The 27,325-nt window shown below is 50.1% G+C and overlaps 2 protein-coding genes across 2 annotated transcripts; one reads left to right on the plus strand and one right to left on the minus strand.

Annotated features, from left to right (window-relative positions):
- Positions 1 to 14,056: 14,056 nt before the first annotated feature.
- Rnd2 (Rho family GTPase 2) lies at positions 14,057 to 17,492 on the minus strand. The gene is made up of 5 exons (XM_090350190.1): positions 17,248 to 17,492; positions 16,662 to 16,749; positions 15,895 to 16,004; positions 14,957 to 15,091; positions 14,057 to 14,824 (listed from the first exon to the last, which is right to left on the minus strand). Exons 1-5 carry the CDS (start codon positions 17,347 to 17,349, stop codon positions 14,576 to 14,578), a joined length of 684 nt encoding a protein of 227 aa, XP_090206316.1. The 5' UTR covers positions 17,350 to 17,492; the 3' UTR covers positions 14,057 to 14,575.
- Positions 17,493 to 19,924: 2,432 nt separating this feature from the next.
- Vat1 (vesicle amine transport 1) lies at positions 19,925 to 27,278 on the plus strand. Its single transcript, XM_090350192.1, has 6 exons — positions 19,925 to 20,404; positions 23,452 to 23,659; positions 24,031 to 24,201; positions 24,307 to 24,396; positions 25,305 to 25,546; positions 25,707 to 27,278. The coding sequence occupies exons 1-6, from the start codon at positions 19,994 to 19,996 to the stop codon at positions 25,788 to 25,790; spliced, it is 1,206 nt and encodes a 401-aa protein (XP_090206318.1). The 5' UTR covers positions 19,925 to 19,993; the 3' UTR covers positions 25,791 to 27,278.
- The last annotated feature ends 47 nt before the right edge of the window (positions 27,279 to 27,325 follow it).

Consider the following 27,325-nt stretch of genomic DNA (forward strand, 5'->3'; position numbering starts at 1 on the left):
AACACTGAAAATGAATTTGGTAGCAAACATTGCTGTCGGGAGTGACCCATCTTTTTTTTTTTTTTTTTGCCAGTCCTGGGGCTTGAACTCAGGTTCTCAGCACTGTCCGTGGGCTTTTTCAAGGCTAGAGCTCTACCACTTGAGCCACAGCACCATTTCTGGCTTTTTTTCTATGTATGTGGTAGTGAGGAATCAAACACAGGTTTTTATTCATGCGAGGCAAGCACTTTACCACTAGGCCAAATTCCTGGCCCCATCTTGAGACCTACCTGCTGACCTTCTCAGCTCCCTCATCCACAAAATAGCAGTGAGAATAGAATCAGCTACAGGACACCTGTGCTCAGGAGACTGAGATCTGAGAATCCTGGTTCAAAATAGCCCAGGAAGACAAATCCAAGAAACTAAAGAAAAAAACAGGAAGTGGAGCTATGGCACAAGTATTGTACCAGCCTTGAGTGAAAAAGCTAAAGAAGAGTATGAGGACCTGATTTCAAGTACCATGCCAGCACCAAAAAACAAGGGAATAGTATCTGTCTCCTAGTCTGAGCAACTGAAAAACCTTTTGTGTCTTCTATTACAAGTTGTCACAACTTTCACAGTACATAAGTTGGCTAGGAATGTAGGCTCAGTGCTAAAATAATTACCTAGCTGGTGAAAAGCCCTGGGTCATCAACACTGAAGAAAAAAAGTCTCCTGCTGGGTGCAATAGCTCAGCTGTAATCCTAGCTACTCAGGAGGTTGAAATCTGAGGATCAAGGTTCAAAGCCAGCCCAGGCACAAAAGGACCTGAGACTCTTAAATCTCCAGTTAACCCCTAGAAAATGGGAGGTGGGGTTTGGCTCAAGGGCAGGTTGGTAGCCTTGAGCTGAAGAACTCAGGGACACGGCCCAAGCCTCATGACCCACAAAAAAAGAGAAGTCTCCTGTGTAGGTGGAGTATGTGAAGGGTATGATTCAGTGACAGGACATTTTCCAAGCATGCAGAAGCTCCTGGGGTTCGAAGTTTTTTTATTTCTGGTTTCATAGAGCCAAAACCAAAGTGATAATAGGCATCTATCCTTTGATCGAGACTTGGGCTAGATCTTCTAGGTTTATTTGTGTTGTCTGAATTGCCCTTTGTGATTGCAGGCCTGAGATCTTTGCCTACTAGCTGTTAGTCACAGATCACTCTCAGCTTCTGAAGGCCCAGCTCCGACCTTCCTGCCTCCATCTCAAAACCAGCCATGGCTACTTGGGTTTTGTTTCACACAAAATCTGTCTGTTGGTTATTTTAGTGGAGTCTCACAAACTTTTCTGCCCAGGCTTGCTTTAAAACACAATCCTTCCGATCTCATATCCTCCTGAGTAGCCAGGATTACAGGCCTGAGCAATCAGCACCTGGCTGCAGTGGTTACTTTTAAGGGCCTTTTCCAGACCCTTTCTAGGTTAAGCTTCCCATGATAGTCAAGATGACAAGCATACACTACCACACTCAGCTATTGGTTAATAAGGGGTCTACTGCTTCCCAGCCCATCCCTCCAGAGCAGCTAGGATTATAGGTATGAGCCACTTACTGTGCCTAGTTCTGCTAGATCTTTATAACTTGCCAGAGGTATTTCTCTGTTTTGTTGTATTCTTTTGGGTTTTGATTTTTTTTTGTCAGTCTTCCTCATAGCCTCATGAAGTAGGTATTTACTATCTCATTTGAAATGCCAGGCACCAGTAGCCCATACCTATAATCCTAGCTACTCAAGATTTTGGGATCAAAAGATCAAAGTTTGAAGCCAGCCTAGGCAAAAAATGTCAGAGAGACTCTTATCTCCAATGAACCAGCAAAAAGGTAGAAGTAGAGGTGTGGTTTAGTGATACAGTGCCAGTCTTCTGTGAAAAAGACCCTGAGGTCAAATCCCAGCACTAACATACACAGAGGGACAGAGAAAAGGGGGCAAAAACCCCTCAGATTCCAGCCATCAGCCTCAACTATAGCAGGATCTCCCCCAGGACCTGACAGGGAGATGTCCCCTATCTTCCTTCAAGAGAGTTGATAGGACTCAGTGTTAACAATAATGGCAACAAATAAGCAATCAGAAGTACTATTGCCCCAGTATCCTGTCCTGCAGTATTTCATTTCCAGGGACCAGTCATAGCACCCTGGGCCTTAGAAGTGAGCCAGACCTCTGTCTACTGCCCGATCTCTTAACAGGTTAGTAATAGAAAAAGCTACATCTACCTAGTATATTACCTTCATCCCAGGAATCCTGGATGATAGCAGATTTGACTAAAACATATTTAAAACTCTTCAGTAATTGTTTCTCAAGGTCTTCCAACAAGTACACTGTCTAATTCAAACTCTTTGTAAATTTTCCCGAAAGTCAACTCTGGCTCTGGCCTCATAGTGCCTGGCATAGTTTAAGCTTCCTATCTTATAATAGTAAATCTGCTTGTTCTGTTGACCTCTAACTGTAAAATGTCCTCCTCCTCTTTCCTGTCCCACCAGTCTCTAACCTCTGTGGGCACAACAGTACTGGGAACTAGTTCCTATACTGCCTTCTTATCTCATAAAATGAGCTGCAAAAAAAGCTGGAAAGGATTATCACATAGGCATGGGAGGGGACTCAGAGAAAAGCTCCCAGAAGATTATCTCCCTCCTAAAAAATGCAACTAGAATCTTCAACAAAGTATCCACTCAAAAACAAGCAAAGGAAAAAGAAAGGAATCAGTGTTGGGGTGGTTGGAGAGGAAGGAGCCAGGCTGCCCAGAATGTATCTTGTGAAGCTGCAAGGAGCAGATAAGGATAGCCCCAGAAGTAGGAGGCTCTGAGAGACTGGTAGAGTGATGGGGGAACTGCAAATCTACTCAAAGAAACGGGAGAGAATGAGGCCTGCTACTCAGGGAATGTGAGGCTGTAAACTGGCTGAGCTAGAGGCCTCTGCAAGGTTGCAAGTGACGCTTAGCACCCACCCTACAGCTTGTAAATCTGCCTATAACCAGGAAAATTAAAGAGGTAGATTTGCACTGAGAAAAATAAGAAGATGGGTCCCGGAGTTTGAGCTAGTGGTAGAGTGCCTGCCTATCATGCATATACACCCAGGTTTGATTCCTTGGTTACCACATACTTAGAAAGAGCTGAAAGCGGTGCTGTGGCTCAAGTGGTATAGCTCTGGCCTTGAGTAAGCCCAAGGACAATGCTCAGGCCCTGGGAAGTGGGGCTGTGTCTCCTGGGATAGGGCAGTAGCCTTGAGCTGAAGAGCTCAGGGACAGCACCCAGGCCCAGAGTTCAAGACCCGTGACCCACAAAAACAAAAAAAAACAAAAGTGCAGGTGGATCATGTCTATAATCCTAGCTACTCAGGAGGCTGAGATCTGAGTATCACAGTTCAAAGTCAAGCTGGGCAGGAAAGTCCATGAGACTCTTACCTCCAATAATCTACTCAGAAAAAACCAGAAGTAGTATGGTGGCTCAATGGATAGAATGCTAGCCTTGAGCAAAAGAAGCTCAAGGGACGGTGCCCAGGCCCTGAGTTCAAGCCCCAGGACTGGGGGGTGGAGGAGGGGGTGGGGGAGTGACGCGAAGAGTCTCATGGACCGTTGTGCCCAGGCTGGCTTTAGATTGTGGTCCTCAGATCTCAACCTCTTGAGTAGCTAGGGTTATAGACAGTAACCACAGTGCCATATGATAAGGCAGTTTGCCATACAGCTTAGTGAATTCTTCCCCAATATAGATCTTCCCCTTAATATAGATCTTTGGGGGATAGGGCAAAAGTATCACCTAGAAACTGGTTAGGTAGACAGATTCCCAGGCCATGTCCAGACCTAATCAGAAACTGGATGGGATCCATCAGCCTGTGATACTGCAATGGGCTCAAATCTGAAGCTGCCAACAGGTAGAAAAATGTTACCTGTGATCTCTCTTTTTGTCTCCAGGTGAGGGTGAATCTTGAGCCTGTTATGATATAGGTCTGTAGACTTTTTTCTTTTTTTAAATATATGTTTTATTTTTATTTATTTATTTGTTGCCAGTCCTGGGCTTAAGCTCAGGGCCTGAGCACTGTCCTTGGACTTTCTCAAGGCTAGAGCTCTACCACTTGAGCCTCAGCACCACTTCTGGCTTTTTTCTATGTATGTGGTACCGAGGAATCGAACCCGGGTCTTCATGCATGCTAGGCAAGCACTTTAACCACTAGGCCAAACTCCCGGCCCAGGTCTGTAGACTGTTAAGTGGTTCTTATCTACCAGATTGTTGTAACTGTCTTCAGTGAACTCCAAAATAGCCCTTTAAGCAAATACCAAGCAAAGGATGAAGATGAAATTATATGAGCAACCTGGGAATGAAGGGACCACACTGTTTAAAATAAAAAAAAAAAAAAACCAGCAGTTTAGGAGGTTTTATTAATATTTAAATTGCAGTGAAACCACAGCTACAGCCTTTGACTCTCCAGCACAGAGGTATGCAAATGTGGCTTTCAAAAGCAAGGCAATTTCAGACTGCCCTCCAGGTAACAAGAACAAATAAAACAAATGATTTTGTAATTTATCTTTATTGACTGAGCTCAAGGCCAGGACAGTCCATACCTTGAGAGAGTCAGCAAGTACCCAGGGCTCTGAGGTGGAACACAGCAAGCTTGCCTGAGGGAGTAATGCAAGCAGAAGGCAGATTAGTGACGGCAGACAAAACAAGGAGGTGGACAGGAAAGATGACTAAATTAAAAGAAAAGGAAAGGTGGGTCACAAGTCTGGCCTAGTGGTAGAGTGCTTGCCTAGCATGCACAAGGACCTGGGTTCGATTCTTCAGTACCACATACATCAAAAAAAAAGCCAGAAGTGGGGCTGTGGCTCCAGTAGTAAAGCTCCAGCCTTGAGAAAGCCCAAGGACAGTGCTCAAGCCCTGAGTTCAAGCCCCGGAACTGGCACCAAAAATAAGAAGAAAGCTGGGTGCTGCATGGCAGTGGCTCCTGCCTGGAATCCTAGCAGCTACTCAGGAAGCTGAGGTCTTAGGATCCTGGCTCAAGGCCAGGCGGGGCAGACAAATTGGAGAAATTCCAGGAGGCAGTGAGTAATATTAATAGTAGTGATTGAGGGGAGAGTGCCCTCATCCATCCATAATGGTGCTGTCTCTCTTTCTTTCCTTCCTTCCCTCCCTCCCACTCTATTTTTCTCTGTCTTTGTGTCTATGGAAGTGAGGGTGAAAAGACCCATTATTTCCAGCCTTCAAATTGCTTACTATTTAGTGGATCAAGCAAGAAAGCCACTAAAGACCCTTGCAAAATTCTGATTCTAAGATTCTTTGGGGACTGTGTACTAGAGGCAGACTTTGCCTACCATAGGAGGAAGTCTGGAAGAGGCATCTCAGCTGTAAGGACTAGGAATATGGCTTAGTGGTGGAGTCCTTGCCTACCATGCATGAAGCCCTGGGTTTGATTCCTCAGTTCCATATACACAGAAAGAGCTAGAAGTGGCACTGTGGCTCAAGTGGTAGAGTCCTAGCCTTCAGCCAAAGAAGCTCAAGCACAGCAGTGTCCAGGCCTTGAGTTAAGGCCCTAGGACTGGCAAAAAAAAAAAAAAAAAAATTGAACTGAACTCAGGGCTTGGGCACTGACCCTGGATTTAAGAGTCTCATGGATTTTCAAAGCTGGCTTTGAACCAGGGTTCTCGGAGCTCAGCCTTCTGAGTAGCTAGGATTACAGGCACGAGCCGCCTCCTTTCATTCTCTTTCACTAGGATGAAGTCTTATAGCTATGTGAGAAATCAAACCAGCCCCCACCTAGACAACACATCACTTTGCCTTACCCATCAATGAAGCTTCTCCAAGCCTAGATACATGGCAGAAAACTGCTGCTGCCATCACTGAGGAAATAATTGTAATGTGCCTGATAATCTCTCTGCAAGTTCAAAGCAGCAGCACAGCCATTATCGCTCACCTCACTTGGGTAAAGAATACTAACCCCATTTTTTTTTTTTTTTGCCAGTCCTGGGCTTGAGCTCAGGGCCTGAGCACTGTCCTTGGATTTTCTCAAGGCTAGAGCTCTACCACTTGAGCCTCAGCACCACTTCTGGCTTTTTTCTATGTATGTGGTACTGAGGAATCGAACCCAGGTCTTCATGCATGCTAGGCAAGCACTTTAACCACTAGGCCAAACTCCCAGCCCTACTAACCCCATTTTACAGATGAAAAAACTAGGGTCCAGGGACTTGTCAAAAGGTCTGGTCCTGAGAACTAACGATCAGCCTTGGAGTCACTTCATTAGTGCATTGCTGACAATACTCTCATTTTGTTGTCTGGACTATGTCTGAGAGGAAGGCCAGTATGGACTTCAATGGAGTGGGAATGGAAGGCTGGAGAAGGTCAAAGAAAGTTTGCTGCTATACAGATTTTTTCTGTGCAGTGCAGAAGCTGTTGGCACTAGTTCATTAAAAAAAAAATGTGTTTCTGCTGCTTTAAGCCTTCCACATATCTTAAATGCGTGAAGGGAGAAGGTGAACTGAAGGTTACACAGGCACACAGGTAAACAGGTGTTTTGCTATCTTCCCTTAAAAAACCCACATAAGGCCAAATGGTATGCTGGTGGCTCATGCCTGTGTAATCCTAGCTATTCAGGAAGCTGAGATCTGGGAGAATCTAGGTTCAAAGTCAGTCCAGGCAGGAAATTCTATGAGAATCTTATCTCAAAGGAACCACCAAAAAGGTAGAAGTGGAGTTGTGGCTTAAGTAGTACAATGACAGTCATTAGTGAAAAAGCTGAGGAACAGTCGTCAGGCTCTGAGTTCAGTCCCCAATACAGGCACAAAAAGGCAGTATAAGCAAAGCAAATTAATTTTGTTTTTCCCAAGCCTATAGGACATGGAAATTTTTCCCCAAGGCTATAGGATATGGCTGTGAAGCTGTAGTATCAGCTGATTTTTGTATCAAGTGGATAGAAAATCTGCTCTTATTAAGCCAATGTCCCTGGAGCTTGGTGAGGGGAGGCCCTGCCTGGGAGGCAAGGGGCTGGGCTGTGGGGGCCATGTGTGTTCTTTCAGGACCCTTGAGAGCCCCCCTTTCCATCTCCCAAAGAGAAGCCTGTTGACAGGATCATCCCCAGCCCTCAGAGGCTCTAAAAGCCATGGAAACCAAGATCTGGGCAGAAGTCACCTCTGCTTTCTCACCAAATGCCAGAGAAATGAAACAGAATAAATTCTAGACAATTCTAGTTTTTAAAGATGTGGCCCCAGGACTGGGCCAGCCACAACAATGTCCTTCCCACCAAAATCCTAGTAGCACCATAAAGCGTGGGGCTTCTCACCAACCCCATGCCAGCTGTGGATTTTTCAGCTTTTACCATTCCTGCTTCACTGGCCCGAAGCCCCGACACCTTTGCTGTCATGCAGAAGATTGTGGGGAAGGGGCAGAGGGGTGAAAAAGCTGAGACCAGAGAGGGAGTACAATCATAATCTTTACGATGGGAAACGGTATGTGATGTGCATTTCACTCTTGAAATAAAAGAAAAAGGAAAGGGGGCCACCTTTGGGGTGGAGAAAGTTGCTGGGCCTGGCTCTGAGACTTTGAAAGGGTCAGGGCTCCTTGCAGGGAGTGGCACAATGAAGGACAAAGTAACAATGAAAGGCCCAGCCTGGATCTCCCCCGTTCCCCTCCCCCTCCCCCTCCTCCTCCTCCATCAGACCAGATGGGAACTGGGGCTCAGGAGAAAAGCCCAACTGGGGCGCACAGGGCTGGGCAGAAGAGAGGCACTCAGTGAATGCTGGAGGCCGCAGCCGTCGGCTCATTTGCATCATAAGTGATTGGCTTTCCCTGCTCGTCTCTCATTAAGACACAATGGACAGTTGTTTGCTGGCTCTGCAGATCATTTACCAAGGGAGAGAGGGACAGAGCCCAAGTGACTGATGGGCTGAGTTATTGGGGGGTGGGCAGCCTCCCCCCCCCAAGTGCTCAGCAAGCCACGGGACTTCTGTTCTCACACAATGAGAAGAGGACGTTAGGGAGCCAGCCAATCCTCTCATTTGGCTGAGGAGGGGATTGAGGGGCTAAGAGGGGACTCTGAGACTTGCATAAGGTCAAACAGCCAGTTCAGGACAAAACTGGGGAACTTCCAAATGTTGATTCTAGAACTCTCCATTCCAATGCATACTTCACTGCTGTAAATGCCTGTTCTCTTCCTCTTCTTCATAAGGGGTTCACATGTCTGCCTTCTATTCTAGGTCTTGGCTTCCATGGCACCCTCCCCTGTGTGTGCCTGTCTCTTCGTTCTCTATTCCTGTCCCACTGTGTCTTTTCCAACAGGCCAGGATAATTAAAACATCTAATTAACCCCTGCTCAACAAGGGTGGATCAGGAATCTGGAGCAACAATATGGAAACTGAGTGTCTTGAGCTAACTGGATAGCTTGAGAAGAAATCGTGTGTTGGGACTTTTCTTTGGGTGTGTGTGCCAGTACTGGGGCTTGAACTCAGTGCTTGAACATTGGCCCTGAGCTTTTTCGCTCAAGGTTAGGGCTCTATCACTTGAGTTACAACTCTACTTTCAACTTTTTGGTGATTAATTGGAGCTAATTCTCAGCTCCCTGGGTAGCTAAGATTATGGGTATGAGCCCCTGAAGCCTGGCTTGTTTTGTTTCGTTTTTGGTATATTACAGAGTTTGAATTCACTGTCTAGATACTGTTCCTGAGCTTTTTTGCTCAAGGCTAATACTCTACCAATTTGAGTCACAGCACCACTTCCAATTTTCTGTGGTTAATTGGAGATAGGAGTCTGCTGGAGTTTCCAGCTCAAACTAGCCTCAAACTGTGATTCTTAGATCTCAGCCTGTGTAGCTAGCATTACAGATGTAAGCCATCAGTGCCTCCCTCCCCTCCTCGACATCCTCCTCTGTTGTTCTCCTCCTCCTCCTCCTCTTCCCCTTCTCCTTCTCCTTCTTCTTCTCCTCCTCCTCCTTCCTTTTGAGGTAGTTCACACACTAGCCTGGAACTCTCCAACCTCCTGCTTGCATCTCCTATTACAATTACAGGTATATGCCAACTATATGTGGCTTAAGACCTATTATAAACCAGACATAGAGACAGTACATTATATGATTTATTTTGTATCATGTTGTTTCCTGTCCTTTCCATCTTTCAAGGAGCGAAGGAGAGCAAGATTTAGAGAGGTTGAGTAACTTGGGCAAGGGTACATGGCTGGCAAATGATAAAAATTGTCCAACTCAAAAACCTTTGTTCTACCAAACACTGATTTCAGCTCAAGTATGGCACAGAAAATCACTGCTTTATTTAGCTAGCTAACCATCCATCTATGTATCTATTATGCCTGTATTGGGACTTAATCTCAGAGCCTAGGTTCTGTCCCTTAGTTTTTTTCCACTCAAGACGAGAGCTCTACCACTTCCAGCTCTTCGGTGATTAATGAGATATATGGGTCTCATGGCTAGTTTTGAACCAAGATTCTCAGATCTAAGTCTCCTGGATAGCTCAGAGTACAAGTGTGAGCTACCAGTACCCTGCAGACCACTGCCTTGTTGATTTTCTGCAGGTGGCACCGCCTCACAGTGACATCCTCCCCCAGACCTTGAACCAGCAAGATGCAAGCTTCCCTCCCCCCACCACCAAAGGAAAGGCAGTGATCAAGACAGAAACCTGACAAACCAGACCTCAGGGGGTCTTCCTCCTGTGAACTCCCCTCCTTGTTCCCATCTGCCCCCTCCCCTTTATAGGTCAAGTCTGCCACCGTCTGAGACTGTTTCATTATGCTCTGAGGAAAAGGAGAGAGTTGGGGTGAGTGGGTGTCTGTGTGCATGAACAGAAGGCCTCCGGGTTCATTCTGACACTGAATGAAAAACTCACCAATTATTCGTCCAATTATTCGTCCAATCTTATTAATATGCAGACAGACATCTGTTATTTAGGAGTCAACAGCAGAGGCATTTTTCTTGGGGGGAAGGGCACTTTACATATACCATCTCTTTTGTCTCTGGGTGAGTAGCTGCTCAGAATTCACTCTAGTCTTAAGAATCAGAGCCTTCTCCCCTCTCTCTGACCTTCACTACAGCCTCGAGGAAAGTAGGCCGAGGTTAACTAAGAGATGGAGGAAGACCTAGGCACCTGGGTGGAAGGAGGAAGTCAGAAGAGGTGCCAGAATTGTAGAGGAAAACAGAACAAAGAGCTGGATGCCTTCTGGTGGAAGAATAGGGAGCAGGGGGAGAGAGCTGTACCAGGATTGCTTGTGAGAGTCCTGGTGTCCACTGAGAAATTAAAGACTTAGGGACATGACTCACCATCCTTTTCCTCAGGTCACAGGATGAGTTCAAGTATAGCTGGGAGGGTTACTATGGCAACCAGAGGGCACCGCTCAGAAGCTTTAAAAAGTCAAGCATAATGGCTTGCTATTGTAATGCACTCAGGAGGCTGAGGCAGGATGATCAAGAGTTCTAGGCTGGCCTGAGCTACAAAGCAAGACCCTGTCTCAAAAACAAAACAAAAAGAGGCTGGGAGTTTGGCCTAGTGGAAAAGTGCTTGCCTAGCATGCACAAAGATCCAGGTTTGATTGCTTGGCACCACATACATAGAAAAAAAGCCGGAAGTGGTGCTGAGCTTCAAGTGGTAGAGCTCTAGCCTTGAGAAAGTCCAAGGACAGTGCTCAGGCCCTGAGCTCAAGCCTAGGACTGGCAAAAAAAAAAAAGGAAGGAAGGAAAGAGGGAAAAGAAGGAAGAGAGGGGGGAAAGAAGGAAGGGAGATGTGGGATGGTGGGAAGGAAAAAGAAACCAGAAAAAGTAAGGAAGAGAACTCAGAAAACTGGAGAGCAAAAAAAAAAAAAAAAAAAGCAAAAAAAAAAAAAAACTGGAGAGCAAAGACATTGCCTTTGAAGAACTCAAGGCTTTCTCCAGCTCCCTCAAGATACACCCATCTCAAGATCCCTTCCACCCTCCCCAGGCTCCTAAGTCCTAGCTCCAAATATCTCTTGCCATCTAAAACACCTTCCCTGATAGCCTTGGGGCCAGCTTAGGAGCACTGACGCCTGCCCAGAGGTCTTAGGTATAAAACACTAGCTCTGGTTCTGGAGAAGGCCAAGCTGCTTTCTCACATTAATTCCACTCTGCATCTTCAACAGGCCAGAGAGGGACAAGTGATCAGGTCCCTTAAGGAAAACCGAGGGTTCAGACAAGCCACATGCTCCCTAGGGAGGAAGCCACAAGGCTGGACCCAAGTCCTCCAAATCTCAGGTTCTTTGTATGCCTGTCTCTGCTGTGTCTGCTGGAGCTGCTGCAGCATGGGTGAGGGAAGGGTGGGCAGGGGGAGGCAATGGACATGAGACCACCCCCTCCCCATCAGTTACAAAGTCTCAGAGCTTGAGTCTGCTCACCTCTTCCCTCTCCCCCTTCCCTCAGTAGGCTGATTACTGAGGTTAAGAAACATTGGCAGCATCACAGTGTGATTAGTTGTTTATTTCATTAAATGATTAACGAGGCTACATTGTTTCCCAAATGGGTGTCTAATTTGTGGGGGAAACAGCTGTAGAGGAGGAAGCTGGGTCTGACTCTGGCATCTGGGGTAGGAGTAGAAGTAAAGTTTCCCCCACCCTTCTCCCTCCAGTCTGCAGGAGCCTCTTTGGGGGGCAAGAGCCCATTCCCACCCAAGGCTCTTCTTAGCCCAGCGTTCAGCATCCTCCCCAAGGTAAAAATTGGCTACTCAGACCTGCAGAGGGGACCAAAATCCATTCTCAGTGATACTGGAAATGTATTAAACTTTGGGGGCCCTTCCAGCTGATTTATTGTCCTAATTATGTTTGTGTTGGGCGGATATTGAGACACATTTGCATTCCCTGTGCTCCTATGATGGTAGGGGGGGCGGGTAGAGGCAATGCAAACACTGCACTCTGGGAAGACTGCAGGCCTCAGGCCTGAGACTACTTTTGTCCTGGGGCATCCTTCAAAGTGGAGGGGAAGTGCCTCATCAAAATTGACAAGTGGCAAGCAGGGCATTGTGGCTCACCTCTGTAATCCTAGCTACTCAGGAGGACAGAGGACAGAGGTTCAAAGCCAGCCGTTCACTAAAGACTGTGAGACTCTTATCTCCAATTAATCACCAGAAAACCAGAAGTGGCACTGTGGCTAAACGGGTAGGGCACTAGCCTTGAGGTGAAGAGCTTAGTGACAGGGCCCAGGACCTGTTGACAAAAAAAAAAAAAAAAAAAAATTGACTGGTGGCAAGTCAATTTTTGATGGCAGGGCCCTATGGAGAAAGGGTCAGTCCCCTTGGACAGGTGGAGAGCCCCAGTCCTCTCCAGCACCCTCAGCTCAGGCCTTGGGAACCCTTGAGGAGAGTCTCAGGGCTAATGGCTAGCCAAGCTTCAGCTGAGTGGGTGGGAAGTTGTCATGGAATCCTAGAAATCAGTTCAGATAGATTAGGACAGGAGTCCCATAGGAATGGAAAGGATGGGGGAGTCCAATGAGCCTGGGAGTAGATTTCCTTTCCAAACACTGGGGGCTGGCATACTAGACAGAAAGATATGAGGGGAAGGGAAAGAGAGACCGTGAGGGAGAAGAGAGAGAAACTGTCTTCCTTAATTTAAAAGTTATTTTTGCTGGTACCTCACACTTGCTTGGCTTTCTTACTCAGCTGACATTCTACCACTTGAATCACCCCCCAGGTCCTTTTGGTGGGTTAATCAGAAATGGAGCCTAGCAGACTTTTCTATCTGTACTGGCTTCAAACCACAATTCTCCAGATTACAAGCTGTCAAGTACAGGGGTGAGTCCCCCTTAACCAGGCTCCCAAACTTCTAATCCCCATCACCTCTCCAGAAATGCCAACCCCAAACCCACATCTGACCTCGTCATTCTCCTTGAGATCTCTGGCGGCTCCTCGTATCCTCCAGTGAAGTCCTTGTTCCCTTCTGAGCCTGCTTGCATCTCCGTGTGCTTTGCAAGCCTTGCCTTTGGCTCTCCCTACCATGGGAGCCCCTCCTGCACTCATCCTCACCCCCTTTTTTACACCTACACCTGCCCACTTTTCTACCTACAATGCCTTTCTAACACACCCACACACACACACACCAACCTTGGAAAACTTCTTCAACCTTCAGGACCTGGCTCAGAGGACTGGCTTCCCTAGCCATAGGGAAGCTGTGCACAACTGTCCTGCAGCTGAACCACCTTCACACGGGGGTTACCGCTCTTCCTCTGGGCTGGCCTCCGGAGGCCCAGAGACTGGTCCTTGCAGTCTCCCATGTTAGTGGGTGGCACATGGTCCACTTTGTATTTGCTAAATGCACAAGGAGAGATGCAGTGTGAATTACAGTAAGGTCCCAGAAAAGGGGAAGAAAAGATCTGTGCTCACCCAATGAGTCTGGGAGAAGGGGTTGGGACTCAGGCAGGGGGAGGGGAAGGCCAGGGATGGTTCCTGGGAGAGAATGTCACCGAAAAGAGGCCAGTGGGATCAGAGCCAGCGAGGGAATACAGGACAGTCTGAAACCAGACTCCCAAGAAAACAGACCAGTACTGTCCTTTCTGACAACAAATGCGTTGGCCATCCCTTCCATGGCCTGTCCTTCGCCAGGGGATGGGATGGTGGGGCAGAAGGTGACCCTAAACTCACAGCAGAAACTCTTCCCTCAGATGATCAAGTTGCTCAGTGTGGAAAGGAGACAGCCCCTGCCTTAGCCTCTAGGAGACACCAGAGTTGGGAAACTTCACGCTGTACAGGTTCAGCTTGGGTGATGTCTGCCTGTATTACGTCACCAAAGCCCCTCTCCTGCTGGCAGGGTTCCCCAGCTGGGCTGAATGATGGTGAGCAACTGTTTAGACATCAGTCTCCTCCAAGGCTTTCCAGTGGCCTGAAGACTGTTCCCCTTTATGAATGAATGAAGAGTCCCAGAGTCCCAACATAACCTTGATCCTTGTGTATTCCCTCCCCGCCCCCGCCCTGCTCCTAAAAAAGGATGGTTCCCACTCACACTTCTCCCCTCTGCTCCATCTATGGACAAAGATAGAGAAGTCTCCCCTTGAGGATTAACTTGTCCTCTTGCTACTTACTAGAGAACTCATAAATAGGTTGTTTAGGGGGGAAAAAATGCAACAAAACTAAAGCCACAGCTGTTTTCCATGGTCATGGGCTTTATTGGGGTTGGGGGAAGGGGGAGGGGCTTCCCCTTGGTTGAAAATTTAGTGCCTATGCCTGGAGATTAGAATGTGTGAGAACAGCTGTAGATGTGAGAGGTAAAGAAAAGAGAAGGTTGCAGAATTGACATTTTTTGCGTAGGAAAGGAAGCCAGGACTGGGATTTGGGGACGTGGGGTGGGAAGAGCAAGATACTCTTTCTACACAAGGCTTAGCACGGTCATTGCTTGATGCTGGCTTCCCTAATGCCCATTTACCCCATTCAAGTTCATGCTCCAGAGGCCCACCTGTTAATTCCCTCAAATTCCAGAGGCAAAGAGGGGATGTGGACAAGGAGAATGGGGATTTCCTCAGCCCTATAGCTCCTCTAGCTGGAAGACTTGCTCTATCTGCCTATCCTAACCTCCCAGTTTAAGATTAGGAGGTCAGAAAGCCCAAGTGTGGACAGAAGAACTACTGTGCCCCTCGACACTCCCTCCTCTGTGCCACTGCAGCCCCTCACATGAGGTTGCAGCTCTTGGCTCGATCCTTGTGTATCTCGCCCTCGTTGCCCCGGTCTGGCCGTCCTGACAGTTGTGTGGATCGTTGCAGACCTCGGCGTGAGTCAGTACGGCGCAGCTGCCTATGGCCCCGGCCAAGAGAAGCCACTGTGGCCACGTGGAAGACATCCCTGACGCTGCGCTCTGAAGATCGGGAGGAACACTCAACGTAGGAGACGGCCCCCACCTGCTTGGCCAGCACAGTGCCCTGGAAAAGAAATGTATGGGACTTAGCTTGTAGCTCACTCAGCAAGGAGCATGGAGGCTGGGGGATGAGGTTAGAAGTCCAGGGCTGGTGGAGGGTCAGGGGTTGGTTGGGGTCAGAGGTCAAGGTTCCTACCTGCTCATGTGTAACAGGGATAAGCCTCTGCTTGGATAACTCCCTCAGAGTGGCCAGATCCGTTCTCATGTCCAGTTTACAGCCAACCAGCACAACCTTGGCATTTGGGCAAAACTCCTGAGTCTCCCCCTGCCACTATTTGGGGAGAAAAATAAGAGTTAGGGAGGGGAAGGGGGAACAGAGATCACTGGTTTCATGGCGGGAGGAAGTCCTTCCTTTCTCAGAGCATGCAGAAAACATGGACTCTACCAAGTGAGGACGGACATGGGAATGGTGAGCTTGGACTGATAGCAGGACGGAGGTGTCTGAGAAAGGAAGGATAAAAGGGCTGCAGTGGGGCTGTAGAGTTAGGGGCTTTCCTCTATCCTCAGTGGCTTTTCCCATACTTTCTCCTGGGGACACAACAACCCCACCTCCTTTTCTCTTCTACCTGGGTGGGAATTTGAGTTTTCATGGCTGACTTTTGTCTGTTCACCAAACAGGGATCTTCTTTTACCAATCTTGGGGCTAAAACTCAGGGCCTGAGCACTGTCCTTGGGCTTTCTCAAGGCTAGAGCTCTGCCACTTGAGCCAACCCTGGTCTTTGTACATGATAGGCACTCTACCACATTACCACTCCCAGCCCTCACCAAGGATTTTTTTTTTCTCATGGAAACAGAGCCATGGCCCAGCCCCACGACTTTCTTGAGCGTTAGGATCAGCATTTCCATCCCCTCCATCTAAAGCCAAGGAGATGAGGAGAACAAATAAGGAATTTCCTATTCTCTCCATCTCATTCAGCTGCTGTTTCCAGCCCTGAGGGCTGATTTTCAGGAATGGACCTAGAATAGAGAGATGGATGGAAGCTTCACCCACTCCCCATCTGATAGCCAGGCCTCAACCATCTCCTCCTGATACTGTCTGGTCCTTCCTTCGGTGTAGTTTTCTTGCTTCCCCACCTTTTTGAGAACATTGTCCAATGTCTCTGGCCGGCTAATGTCGAAGCAGATGAGTACAGCATCAGAATCTGGATAGGCCAGAGGCCGGACATTATCATAGTAAGAAGAACCTGAGAGAAGACAAGGAATAAGCAGACAGACAAAGCACCTAAGTGGATGGGAGATTTCAGAAATGTTGATCAAATGTTGGGTACCCATGGCTCACACCTGTAATCCTAGTTACTCAGGATGCTGAGATCTGAAGATCATAGCCTGAAGCCTGTGGAACAGTGGCTCTAGTGGTAGAGTGCCAGGTTCAAGTGAAGAAGCTAAGAAACAGCTCCCAGGCCTTGAGTTCAAGCCCAGTATCACACAAATAAACAAATAGCCTTCCCACATTGGAAGAGGATGAGGAGCAGGGACAAGGAAAGAGTTCCCCCACCCTCTCAGGACCTCACCTCAGATTTCTCCAGTTCAGCCTAGTTTCCTTTAAGATTCTAAATATCTTTCTTAAATCCAGTCCCCTCTCCTAAGAAACATATTCCATCTTTCTAACTTCTCCAGATAAAGCCTGGCTGTCTCCTTAAGGACTTGATATCTGTCCAGCTCAGGTAGCTCTGCCTCAGTTTCCCTGGCTTTAAATTGGTTTATCTTTCTTCTAGAATTGGATGGATGGGCAGGTTGAGCTGACGTGGAATCTAAGGCTCTAGACAAGGAAGGGGTAAGAGTGAGGTGGGGTGGGGGTCATGGAAGTAAGGGCGATCCCCCTCCCCCCAGGGATTAGTTACCTGAAGTATCCCACATGTTGAGCTCAATGCGTCGCTTGTCGATCTCGAAGCTTGCGGTGTAGTTCTCAAACACAGTGGGGACATAACTCTGCAGGCAGGAATGGGTCAAGAGGAGGTTCTCTCTCTAGTTCTCACCCCAGACAAATGCCCTCCTGCCTCCCACACCCGGACTGCCCCAGTCCTTGGACAGAAGTTCTTCCGAGGCTGGAGGAAGGGAAAGATCCCAGGAGCTGCTGCCTCCTCGGAATTTCTACTAAGGCTCCCAGATCCCCCTCTGGGTCCCTTCAAGCCCCCAGTTCTCTCTGATGCGGAGAACCTGGTCATTCTCCCAGCGCGCCTTCTCGTATCGTCTGGTTCTCCCAAAGCCCATCCATTTCACCACGCTCTGGTCCCCGATTCCTCCCACCCCAATCCTCTGCAGTCCTTTCCGACGAGCCCCCAACGCCTCCTCCCTCCTCGCTTCTCTCTCTCCCTCCTTCCCTCCCTCCCCTGGTGGTGACACTGGCACTCGTTTTCACCCTTCTCCTGGGCCCCGTGTCACCCACCCCCAGAGACCCCCCCCTCCAGACGCGCTCTGGATCCTCACCCCAGGATAGGCGTCCTTGGCGAACACCTGCAGCAGCGCCGTCTTGCCGCACTCTGCGTCCCCGACCACCACGATCTTGCAGCGGCCGCTCTGCCCCTCCATAGTCCCGGCTACGCGCCGGCCCCCCACGCCGCCCCCCTCCCGGGCCCCGCCGCCGCCTCTGCCGCCGCCTCCCCCGCCGCTGCAGCTGCAGCCTCTCCGGCCGCCGACACCGGCATCTCGCGGGCCCGCGCCGAGCCCCCACCCGGGGAGGCGTGGGGGGAGAGGCCTCCCCTCCCGCCCTCCGCCCCGCCCCCCGCCCCGACCACGCCCCCGCCCCGCCTCCCGCCTGCGCCGCGGCGGGGGCGGGGCCCAGCGATGGGGGCGGGGCCAGCGGCGGGGCGGGGCCAGGAGCCCGGAGCCATAGAAGTCCGATTCCAGGGTGCTAATTGGGGGCCCACCGGGAGACCGGCAGTTTTGACTTCCTGGGGAAAGGGGCTGGAGAGGCATAAACTTGAGTCTCGGGCCTTCTGTATGCTCGCCCAGGCGTGCATGCAGGTGGGCTAGTGCGGACACACGCGGGCTGCAGCCATCCGCCTTCTTCAACGTGGTCGGGGCTGGGGTGGGGGGGTGCGAGATATCAGGGAGAGGAAGGAATCTTTATGGGTTTTGTCTCCCTTCTTCGATCCTGTGGCAGGGGTCTGGCTTGTAGGGGGGAGGGAATGAGAGTGTAGACTCCAACACACCCACCCGACAGTGGTGACATCATAGCTTTCCGTCCCCATGGCGACGGGTGGCCCGGCCTGGAGCTGCGGTGACTTTAACGGCGGCGGCGGGCCTGGAACTAGCCAGGAAGCCAACGCGAACGGACCTCCTTCCTGTCAAGTGTTGAGTGGAAAGTTTCGGGGGAGCTGCGTCCTCTGGTGGATGCTTGGGGAGACCGGAGAGCGGGAAGGAGAGGAAGCTAGAACCAACCACAGTCGGGGGAGTGCCGAATCTAAAAAGTTCCAGTTCCGCGGCTGGACTCAGACAAACCGCGGTTGTGCATTTACATGGCATCCTTGCTTGTTAAAAGAGCTTCCCTGCTGGGAGATGGTGGCTCACATCTGTAATCCTAGCTACTCAGGAGGCTAAGATCTGAGGATCAAGGTTCAAAGCCAGCCCGGGCACTAAAGAACGTGAGACTCTGATCTCCAATTGACCACCAGAAAAGTGGGGCTGTGGCTCAAGGGGTAGAGCGCTAGCCTTGAGCTGGAGAGCTCAAGAACAGAGCCAGGCCCAGAGTCTAAGCCCCATGACCTACCACTCCCCCGCAAAAAAAAAAAAAGGAAGGAAGAAAGGAAGGTCCATGAGACTATTACCTCTGAGTGATCACCAAAAGCTAGAAGTTTTGGGTTTTTTTTCCTTTTGGCCAGTCCTGGCCTTGAGCTCGGAGCATTAGCACTGTCCTTGGACTTTCTCAAGGCTAGAGCTCTATCACTTGAGCCTCAGCACCGTTTCTAGCTTTTTTTCCTATGTATGTAGTATCGAGGAATCGAACCCAGGTCTTGATGCATGCTAGGCAAGCACTCTACCACTAGGCCAAACTCCTGGCCCCAAAGTTATAAGTTTTGTGGCTCAAGTGGTAGAGCACTAGCCTTGAGTGAAAATGCTAAGGGCTCACACTGAAGTACTGAACTGCACAGACACAGACACACACACACACATACACACACACCCCAAAAATGATTAAATAGATAAATAAAAGAGTCTACTCCATTTACATATGTGAATATGGAACCAGGTAACTTCAGGCTGGGAGTATGTCCAATTGAAACCTCTGTACAACTGCTTAAAGATTATTCGTCCTGGGCCGGGAGTTTAGCCTAGTGATAGAGTGCTTGCCTAGCATGCACCAAGACCCTGATTCGATTCCTCGGTATCACATACATAGAAAAAAGCCGGAAGTGGTGCTGAGGCTCAAGTGGTAGAGCTCTAGCCTTGAGAAAGTCCAAGGACAGTGCCCAGGCCCTGAGTTCAAGGCCCAGGATTGGCAAAAAAACAACAAAAAACAAGATTATTCGTCCTTTTTGCGTACTAGTCCTGGGGCTTGACTTGAGCACGGCTCCTGATCTTTTTTCGCTGAAGGCTAGCATTCTACCACATGAACTACAGCCCCACTTCCGGATTTTTTTTTTTTTTTGGTATTTAATTGGAGATAAGAGTCTGGTGGACTTTCCTAACTGGCTTCGAACCTCAGATCCCATCCTCTTGAGTATCTAAGATTATAGCCGTGAGCCACGGAGCCCGGCAAGACAAAATCTCAAAGGCTCAGTCCCCACAATTCTAATTTGCCACTGCAAGTTCACATGAAGTCTGATTCCTGCCAGGGAAACAATGGGTTAGAATACAAATCTGCTTCACAAGCCCGCGTTGGGTTGTGGGCCACAAGAGGCTGGGTTTCTTAAATGTGAGATCAAGTCAGATCTCGAGATTATCCTTCCAAAGTTTTTAATTCGCATAAGTAAGGATCCTTATGAATGAATCAATCAAACTGCAACCCCTGCGCGTCCTCGCGCGCATGGCGGACGCGGTTCCTTTTCCGCGCTCGGGTTGGGCTCACAGCAGAGGCCCTGGCCCTTTAAGCGCCAGCGCGGAGCCCCGCCCCCGGCGCCGCGACCCGCCCCTCCCGCTCGGGCTCGCGGCCGCCGCTCTTCCCGGGCGCGTCCCGCCCTCCCCAGCTGTGCATCCTCGGGTCCAGCTGTGCGCGCACGTCGGGAGTCCAGCCATGTCTGCCGAGAGAGAGGCAGCCGAGACGGCCACTGTGGTGGCGGTGGCTGAGGCAGGGGCCGGGGAAAATGCCCCATCCGAGCCCCCCAGAGCCGAGGCACCGAACGATCCCCAGCCCAACGCAGCCTCCTCCGAAGGGGCGGCGGCCGCCTCCCCGCCGCCGCTGCGCTGCCTGGTACTCACCGGCTTCGGCGGCTACGACAAGGTGAAGCTGCAGACCCGGCCCGCCGCGACCCCGGCCCCGGGCCCTGGACAGCTTACCCTGCGCATCCGGGCCTGCGGACTCAACTTCGCAGATCTCATGGCTCGACAGGGCGTGTACGACCGGCTGCCGCCGCTGCCCTTTACCCCGGGTCTGGAAGGCGCGGGCGTGGTGATCGCCGTGGGCGAGGGAGTGAGCGACCGTCGGGTGAGCGGCCGGGTCGGGGGCAGGGCATGCCCGGGGAGGGCGACACAGGCCTCGGGGCGGTGGGCAGGGGTGGTAGGGCGCCGGAGGTGTGGCAGTGGGGCGAGGGAGAGCTGGCAGGGATTGAGGTGGACCAGCACGGGAAATCCTGGAGAAGGAGGTTTATTTGCGGGAGGGACGAGGTGTGTGTGTGGAGGGGGGTAGTAGAGTTACTGCCCCTTCCCCTGCCATTCGTGGTGGCCAACGCCCCAAAGCTGTCTTGGGGTAGGGTGGGTGGGGTAAAACAATAAGGCGCCCGGGCGCATGCGCACAACAACCTGCCCGCAGCGCGCGCGCCCCCCTTCCCTTCCCCAGTAAAACCACACCTGTGCACCCCCCCTTCCCCAACCCATCCAACGCTCCCGGGGCAGTTGTGGTTTGTGGGTTCCCCCCACCCCCTCCTCGACTGATGGTTAGCGTCTCCTTTCTCCCCCGGGAGCTCCGGCGGAGCTGTGTTAACCGAGATTGGGCGGGGGCGCGGTGGCGGTGCCAGAGCCCTGGTCACATGCAGCCCCGTGCTCTGAGAGGGGGTGAGGCGGCCGCTCCCGCGCCGGGCCCCACGGGGGACACGCCCATCATGGAGGCCCAGAAGGTCTGTCCCACTGCCATCCGCTTGAAGCTGAGTCTTTTATTTGGGTGGGGGGTGTGTAGATAGGAAGCAGGATCGGGGTCTCTGGATCTTTGTCTTGAGCTCTGTCTTTGGCGGCTGTAGTGTTTTTTCTGTGACTCAGCAGATGGGTTATGACCCAGGGCTGTGCCAACCCCCCGCCCCCAGCACTTCCACTTCCCTTCTGGGCAGAACCTTTTCAGCCATCCTTATGGAGGACCCCCCCCCAGACACACCCACAACCCCCCCCCCCAACTTCATGGCCCATTTGGGTTGAGGAGGTGTGGCACTGTGAGCAGGTTGACCCAGCTCTGCAGGTCTGTTTCTCCTTCTCATTTATCATCAATCTTGGCCACAGAATCAGGAGACTTCCAGATAACCAACTTTTCTTTCTTTCTTTTTGGAAAGAGAGACACAGTGAAAACTGTACACCTCCTGTGTTCGGGGTTTTCTTTTCAAAGCTGGATCTTTCTAGAGATGCCCCTGACCTTGCTAGCTAGCACCAGATAGCAGAGCTGGATTTCTTAGGTGTATTGTACTGTGCAAATGGCTCCTCCTGAAAGGACTGTTTCAGGATTCAACACTAGCCCCACCCTTGGTCTAACTTCTAAATAAGGCTCAAGCTTGGGAAGGGGCTAAGAGGAATTTTGGGGAGGCAGAAGGAAAGACTTGCTGTTCCCGTTACTGTTGAAGGCCACTCGTTTGCCCTTCCCTCCCCACACTTTCCGTCTGGTAAATACAGGATATCCTGACCAGGGCCAGAACCTGATGTAAGAGCCTGGAGTCTCTCCCTCCCTCCTGGTGTCTGGGGTGGGGAGGGGTCATGGCTCTGACCAGTGATAGACTTGAGTTAGGAATGAGACAGACGAAGCGAAGCGAGATATTCTGGGCAGCATCTGGGACTAACCATTACCTCAACTGGTTACTACACAATTCCAGCACTTGTGGATTTATTGTGCATTTCTGAGATCTGAGTCCTGGGGTGTAAGGCTTCATTTCTTCAGTCCAGGTTTTCTTACGATATAGTTACCCACCATTCCTTGACAGTAAGTACAACAGACTCAGATCATCTGAGAACCATATCTGCACCTCCCTTCCCAGGCTTGCTCTTCAAGAGAGCCAGGAGAAGACTTCGTGCACACTGAGACTCCTCCCTGCCCTTCCGTTTGACCTCAGTTGCTAAGCTGAAAGTATTCTATAATCTTTACCCCCCTTCCTTCCTGCGACAGGCTCTTAGGCAAATGGTTAGGAATGCGGGGAAAAATGTCTTTTCCTGGTGGCTGGAATGCATCTGTCCTTATGCATCATTCCTGCTGTACTACTAGGTGAAGGTGTTTTCTGAGCCCCCAGTGCTGGCTCAAAGAACAACTTTGCCTGAGGTAGTCACATTCAGTTCCGAGCACTCAGCGGCAGTTACCTGTGCTGTGGCGTGTCCCTTACCACATGCTGTCCTCTTCCTTCAGTTATTTGATTATGTGACTTCCCCTTGATGATGTTATTGTTGTTATTAGCTAACATTACTGAGCACTGTATATGCTGGTCATGGAGCTAGAAGTCACTGAGTGAGTATATTTTCCTCCCATCTAATGCTTCTAAATCCTCTACTACATAGATAAGAAAAAATTTTATTTTTGAAAGGTCACACTGCCAGTAAATGGCAGAGGCCATTTTAGTAATGAAAGCAGTTTGGCAAAGTACAGTGACTCATGCCCTGTATCCTTGTTAATCGAGAGGCTGAGATCTGAGGATCGTGGTTTGAAGCCAGCCCAGGAAAGAAAGTCCATGAAGTGGAGCTGTGGCTCAAGTGGTAGGGACCTAGCCGTGAGCAGGAAGGCTCAGGGATAGCACCCAGGCCTTGAGTTCAAGCCCCAGAACTCATCTGTCTGTCTGTCTGTCTGTCCCCCACCCCCATCTCTCTCTCTCTCTCTCTCTCTCTCTCTCTCTCTCTCTCTCTCTCTCTCTCTCTCTCTCTCTCACACACACACACACACACACACACTTTAGTGTTAACAGCAATATTCATGCTACCCTAACTATAAGCTTCTTGCATTCAAAGATCTTATGTAATAATGAAGTATGTGATCTGTAAAAGAGAGATAAGGATAGTATCTACCTCAAAGCTGATGTAAGAATAGTGCATTTAAATATAAAGCCCTTGGCGTTTGTATACAATATACACATGTACGTATATATGTGTGTGCCTGCTTATGACATTCACTTGAGTAAGCATTGGTAAAAGTAAGTTCTTGTTGGTAACACGATTTTCCTATTAGTACCATGACCACTAATGCTGCGGTTCCTGCTATTTCATCTCAGAGAAGCTTGGTACAAAATGAAGGTCAGTAAATGTCCTGAGGTTGAATGAATGAGTCACTGAATGGTACTCTATCTTCCATTCGTAAAGGTGGGGGACCGGGTGATGGTATTGATCCGGTTAGGGATGTGGCAGGAGGAGGTGACTGTACCATCAGCGAACACCTTTCTGATGCCGGAAGCCATGACCTTTGAAGAAGCTGCTGCCTTGCTGGTCAATTATGTCACAGCCTACATGGTCCTTTTTGACTTCGGCAACCTGAGGCCTGGTCACAGTGTCTTGGTCCACATGGCTGCAGGTGACAGATCCCTTCTCTTTTACCTTCCCCTCCCCCCTCCTTGCCCTATCCTGATTTCCTTTCCAGGCCCCTTCCTGTAGCCTGTCTGGCTTGTTGTCATGGCAACACCAGGCTGCCTTGGCCTATGGTGCCCAGAGGCCTCTGCAGTATAGTTGCCATGGTAACATCTAGGCACCAGGTCCAGCTTGGTATCTTTAGCAATATGCCCTCAGCCCACACCTTTCCCTATCTAGTCACCTTTGGATCTGGATCCCCAGATAAGCCCAAGTACAATGCAGATGGTGTACTCATGGGCCCTGGGGAGGCGAAAGGAGAGAATAGTGGCCAAGTGACTCCATATCCCTCTTTTTTTTTTTGGCATCTTGCGATAGGTGGTGTGGGTATGGCAGCTGGTCAGCTCTGCCGCACCGTGGAGAACGTGACCGTATTTGGAACAGCCTCAGCCAGCAAGCACGAACTGCTGAAGGAGAATGGGGTCACACACCCTATTGATTATCATACCTCTGACTATGTGGACGAGATCAAGAAGATCTCCCCCAAAGGTAGGGTCAGGGCTTGAGAGGGGGTTGGATGCCACAGGTCAGGGAAAGCGGTGTCCATATCTGTGGGTCCTCATTCTGTTCTTGCGTTTTCCAACTCTGTGACAGGAGTGGACATCGTCATGGACCCTCTGGGCGGGTCAGACACTGCCAAGGGCTACAATCTCCTCAAACCCATGGGCAAAGTTGTCACCTATGGTGAGTTAGTGGTTGGTGATGGAGCGGATGTATGGGGCAGTAGGGCAGATCTGATGGGTGGGTTGTAGGAGCCAGATAAAGAAGGGGCAGAGATCTGGGGCCTAGAACTGCAGATATTACATTTGGATTTCTGTCTCCTGAGTGCCAACTAGACTTTCATTCTGTTTCACAACTTTGCCTGTGAGTCATCATAAATCCGTTGTTCTCTGTGCCACTAGATTGGGGATTATTTCTCATGTAAAGCCAACCAGTCTAACTTCCTATTCACTGGCTCCTTGGACAAACTGGATTCTCATTTAAAACCTATTTCATGTCAGGTGTTGGTGGCTCACATCTCTAATCTAAGTTACTCAGGAGACAGTTCTTGAGGATCTAGGTTTGAAGCAAGTTAGCTTGGGAGAAAAATCTGAGAAACTCTTATTTACAGATATCCAGCAAAAAGTTGGAAGTGCTCAAATGGTAGAGCACTAGCCTTGAATGGAAAATCCAGGTGAAAGTGTGAAGCCCTGAGGTCAAGCCCCTGTACTGTCATATACATAAAAAAAAAGATTATAGCATTTTTTTTGGTCAGGGGCTGGGCATTGTCCTTGGACTTTCTCAAGTTAGCATTCTACCACTTGAACCACAGCACTGCATACCACTTTTTCTGTGTGTATGTGGTACCCAGGAATTGAATCCAGGGCTTCGTGCATGCTAGGCAAGCGCTCTACCACTGGGCCACACTGCTGGCCCCAGCAATTTTAATTTTTACTCAGCCAAAGTTGGTGTGGGTCTGGTATATAGGAAGTTGGGGATCATTCTGCTATCTTCCCTGGTGCTACTATGGAGAATTGCAAGGGAATTATGCATACAGGCCCACAAGGATAGGCCTGGCCCCTGGACCAAAGCTAAATTATCCTATTCCTCAGGAATGGCCAACCTGGTGACAGGTCCCAAGCGGAATCTGATGGCTCTGGCCCGCACATGGTGGAATCAATTCAATGTGACAGCCCTGCAGTTACTACAGGCAAACCGAGCCGTGTGTGGCTTCAACTTAGGCAACTTGGAGAGTGAGGTGGAGCTGGTCAGGGGTGTGGTTGTCCGCCTCCTGGAGCTGTACAACCAGGGCCGCATCAAGCCCCATATTGATTCTGTCTGGCCCTTTGAGAAGGTAAGTGTAATGGCTGCAGGGAGGGTCCTGGAGAGAACTTGGGAAAACCTGGGGCTCAAGATTCCTGGAAAAGAAGGGACCCTAGAGAACAGGATTGGGCTGGCACTTGTGGGATTGGGGCTAGATGGCTTTGGAAACAGAGTTTTCTCTTCCTCTCCAGGTGGCCGATGCCATGAAACAGATGCAGGAGAAGAAGAATGTTGGCAAAGTCCTCCTAGTTCCTGGGCCAGAGAAGGAGAACTAGAATGAGGGGCCAAGGGCTCTTGAGGCCGGCCAGAAAAATGTTGGGAAGCCCCGTTCTGTTGACCACCAGCCTGTCACATTTCATCCTCTATCTTAATGCTCTGCCCTTCCTTCCCCCAAAGGTCTTTGTGATAATGACCGAGTCCCTGCCCTGACCAAGATCAGGGTTTTCTCCCTGCCCCCTTCCTGCCCTCATAAGAGGTTGGGAAGTGACCACCTGGATGTCCAGGCCCTGCCAAGGGGATAGGGAGGAGGATGAGAGGGAGGCTGGTTGCTTCCTGGTCCCCCCCTCCACCCCTACCCAGGCCTGCTGTGCTGCTTTTGTGCCAAGGTTAGCCAGTCCCTCCCTCCCCAGCCCCGTGGTATGTGTGTATGTGTGTGCTTACCCGCTTTGCCTCACCTTCCCTTCCTTTCCTGCCCCATCACCTCCCCCAAAGAACTGAAATGTCAGCTCAGGATATGGGGCTACCTGTGTTTAAGTCCAGCATGTACTGTCCCTTTAGCCTAAGCCAACCATCGCTCTTCTCTTGGCCTTTATCAGTCCCCAGCCTTGTCTTCTGTCCCCAACTTCTTAAGCACAATTGGCTTTTTTTTTCACCTGTAGGTTTTCTGCCCTTCCTAACCAAGGCTGCCTCTTAGAGCAAGGGCAGGAATCAAACTGACTTCCCTAGACAACGACTCTGGAAGGATATTGAGCACCCCTTCCCTTCACTGAGGTGTCTGGATTTTGTACTCAGTGCCTTAGCGTCGGAAAAACCTGTGCTTATGTGTGTATGTAGATGTGTGGGGGGGGTCCCCTCTCCCCAGCCTCTTTCTCCACCTTGTCCTTCCCAGTGCCTTCCTTGTCCTGGTAGAGCTGGGGTTTTACTGCTCCCCAGTGAGACAACACTGCCAAATATCTGTGTATGTGCCAGTACATGGGGAGGTCAGCTCCCACCTCACGTCGGGGGCGGGGTCAAGGCAAAAGCCTTCACCAAGGTCTGTGCCATGTCCTGTCTCTTCTCAGTAACAGAGAAAGAGATGGGAAAGCTTTACCAACCAGAGCACCAAGAGGTACTGCACTGTCTCCGTCTGGGACCAAAGTGAACATTGAAGCACATTCCCTTGGCCTTCAAGGGAGGCCTGCCTGCCTTCTCAGAGAAGAGGCAGCTTTTATTAGTTCAGCCTTGAACTTTGTTTACATGCGTGGGGAGGAGGAACAAGGGAGTAGTTATGACCTGGGCTGCTGGAACCAAAGTGGGGACTTTCTAGGGTGTATGTGTGTGTGGGGGGGGGGTAACTCCCTGCTGCCACAGAGCTGGGATTAGGGAGGGTTTACAGCCCAGCCATTGCCAATGGGAGGGGGGAGGGGAGGGGCTCAGCCTGTTCCTAATGTCACCGAAATGAGGCCTCAATGTGGGAAGTCAATTTCTGCTTTTGTGTTGCCCACCCCATTACCACAGCTGCCTTTGTGTTTGTGTCAATAAAAAGCCAAACCCTTGGTCCTGGATGAGGCCTCTGAGACTGAAATCCTGGGTGGGCTTGTGGAAGGCCAGT

The sequence above is a fragment of the Megascapheus bottae genome, chromosome 17 (assembly GCF_031878675.1).
Source record: "Megascapheus bottae isolate mThoBot1 chromosome 17, mThoBot2.hap1, whole genome shotgun sequence".
NCBI lineage: Eukaryota > Metazoa > Chordata > Mammalia > Rodentia > Geomyidae > Megascapheus > Megascapheus bottae.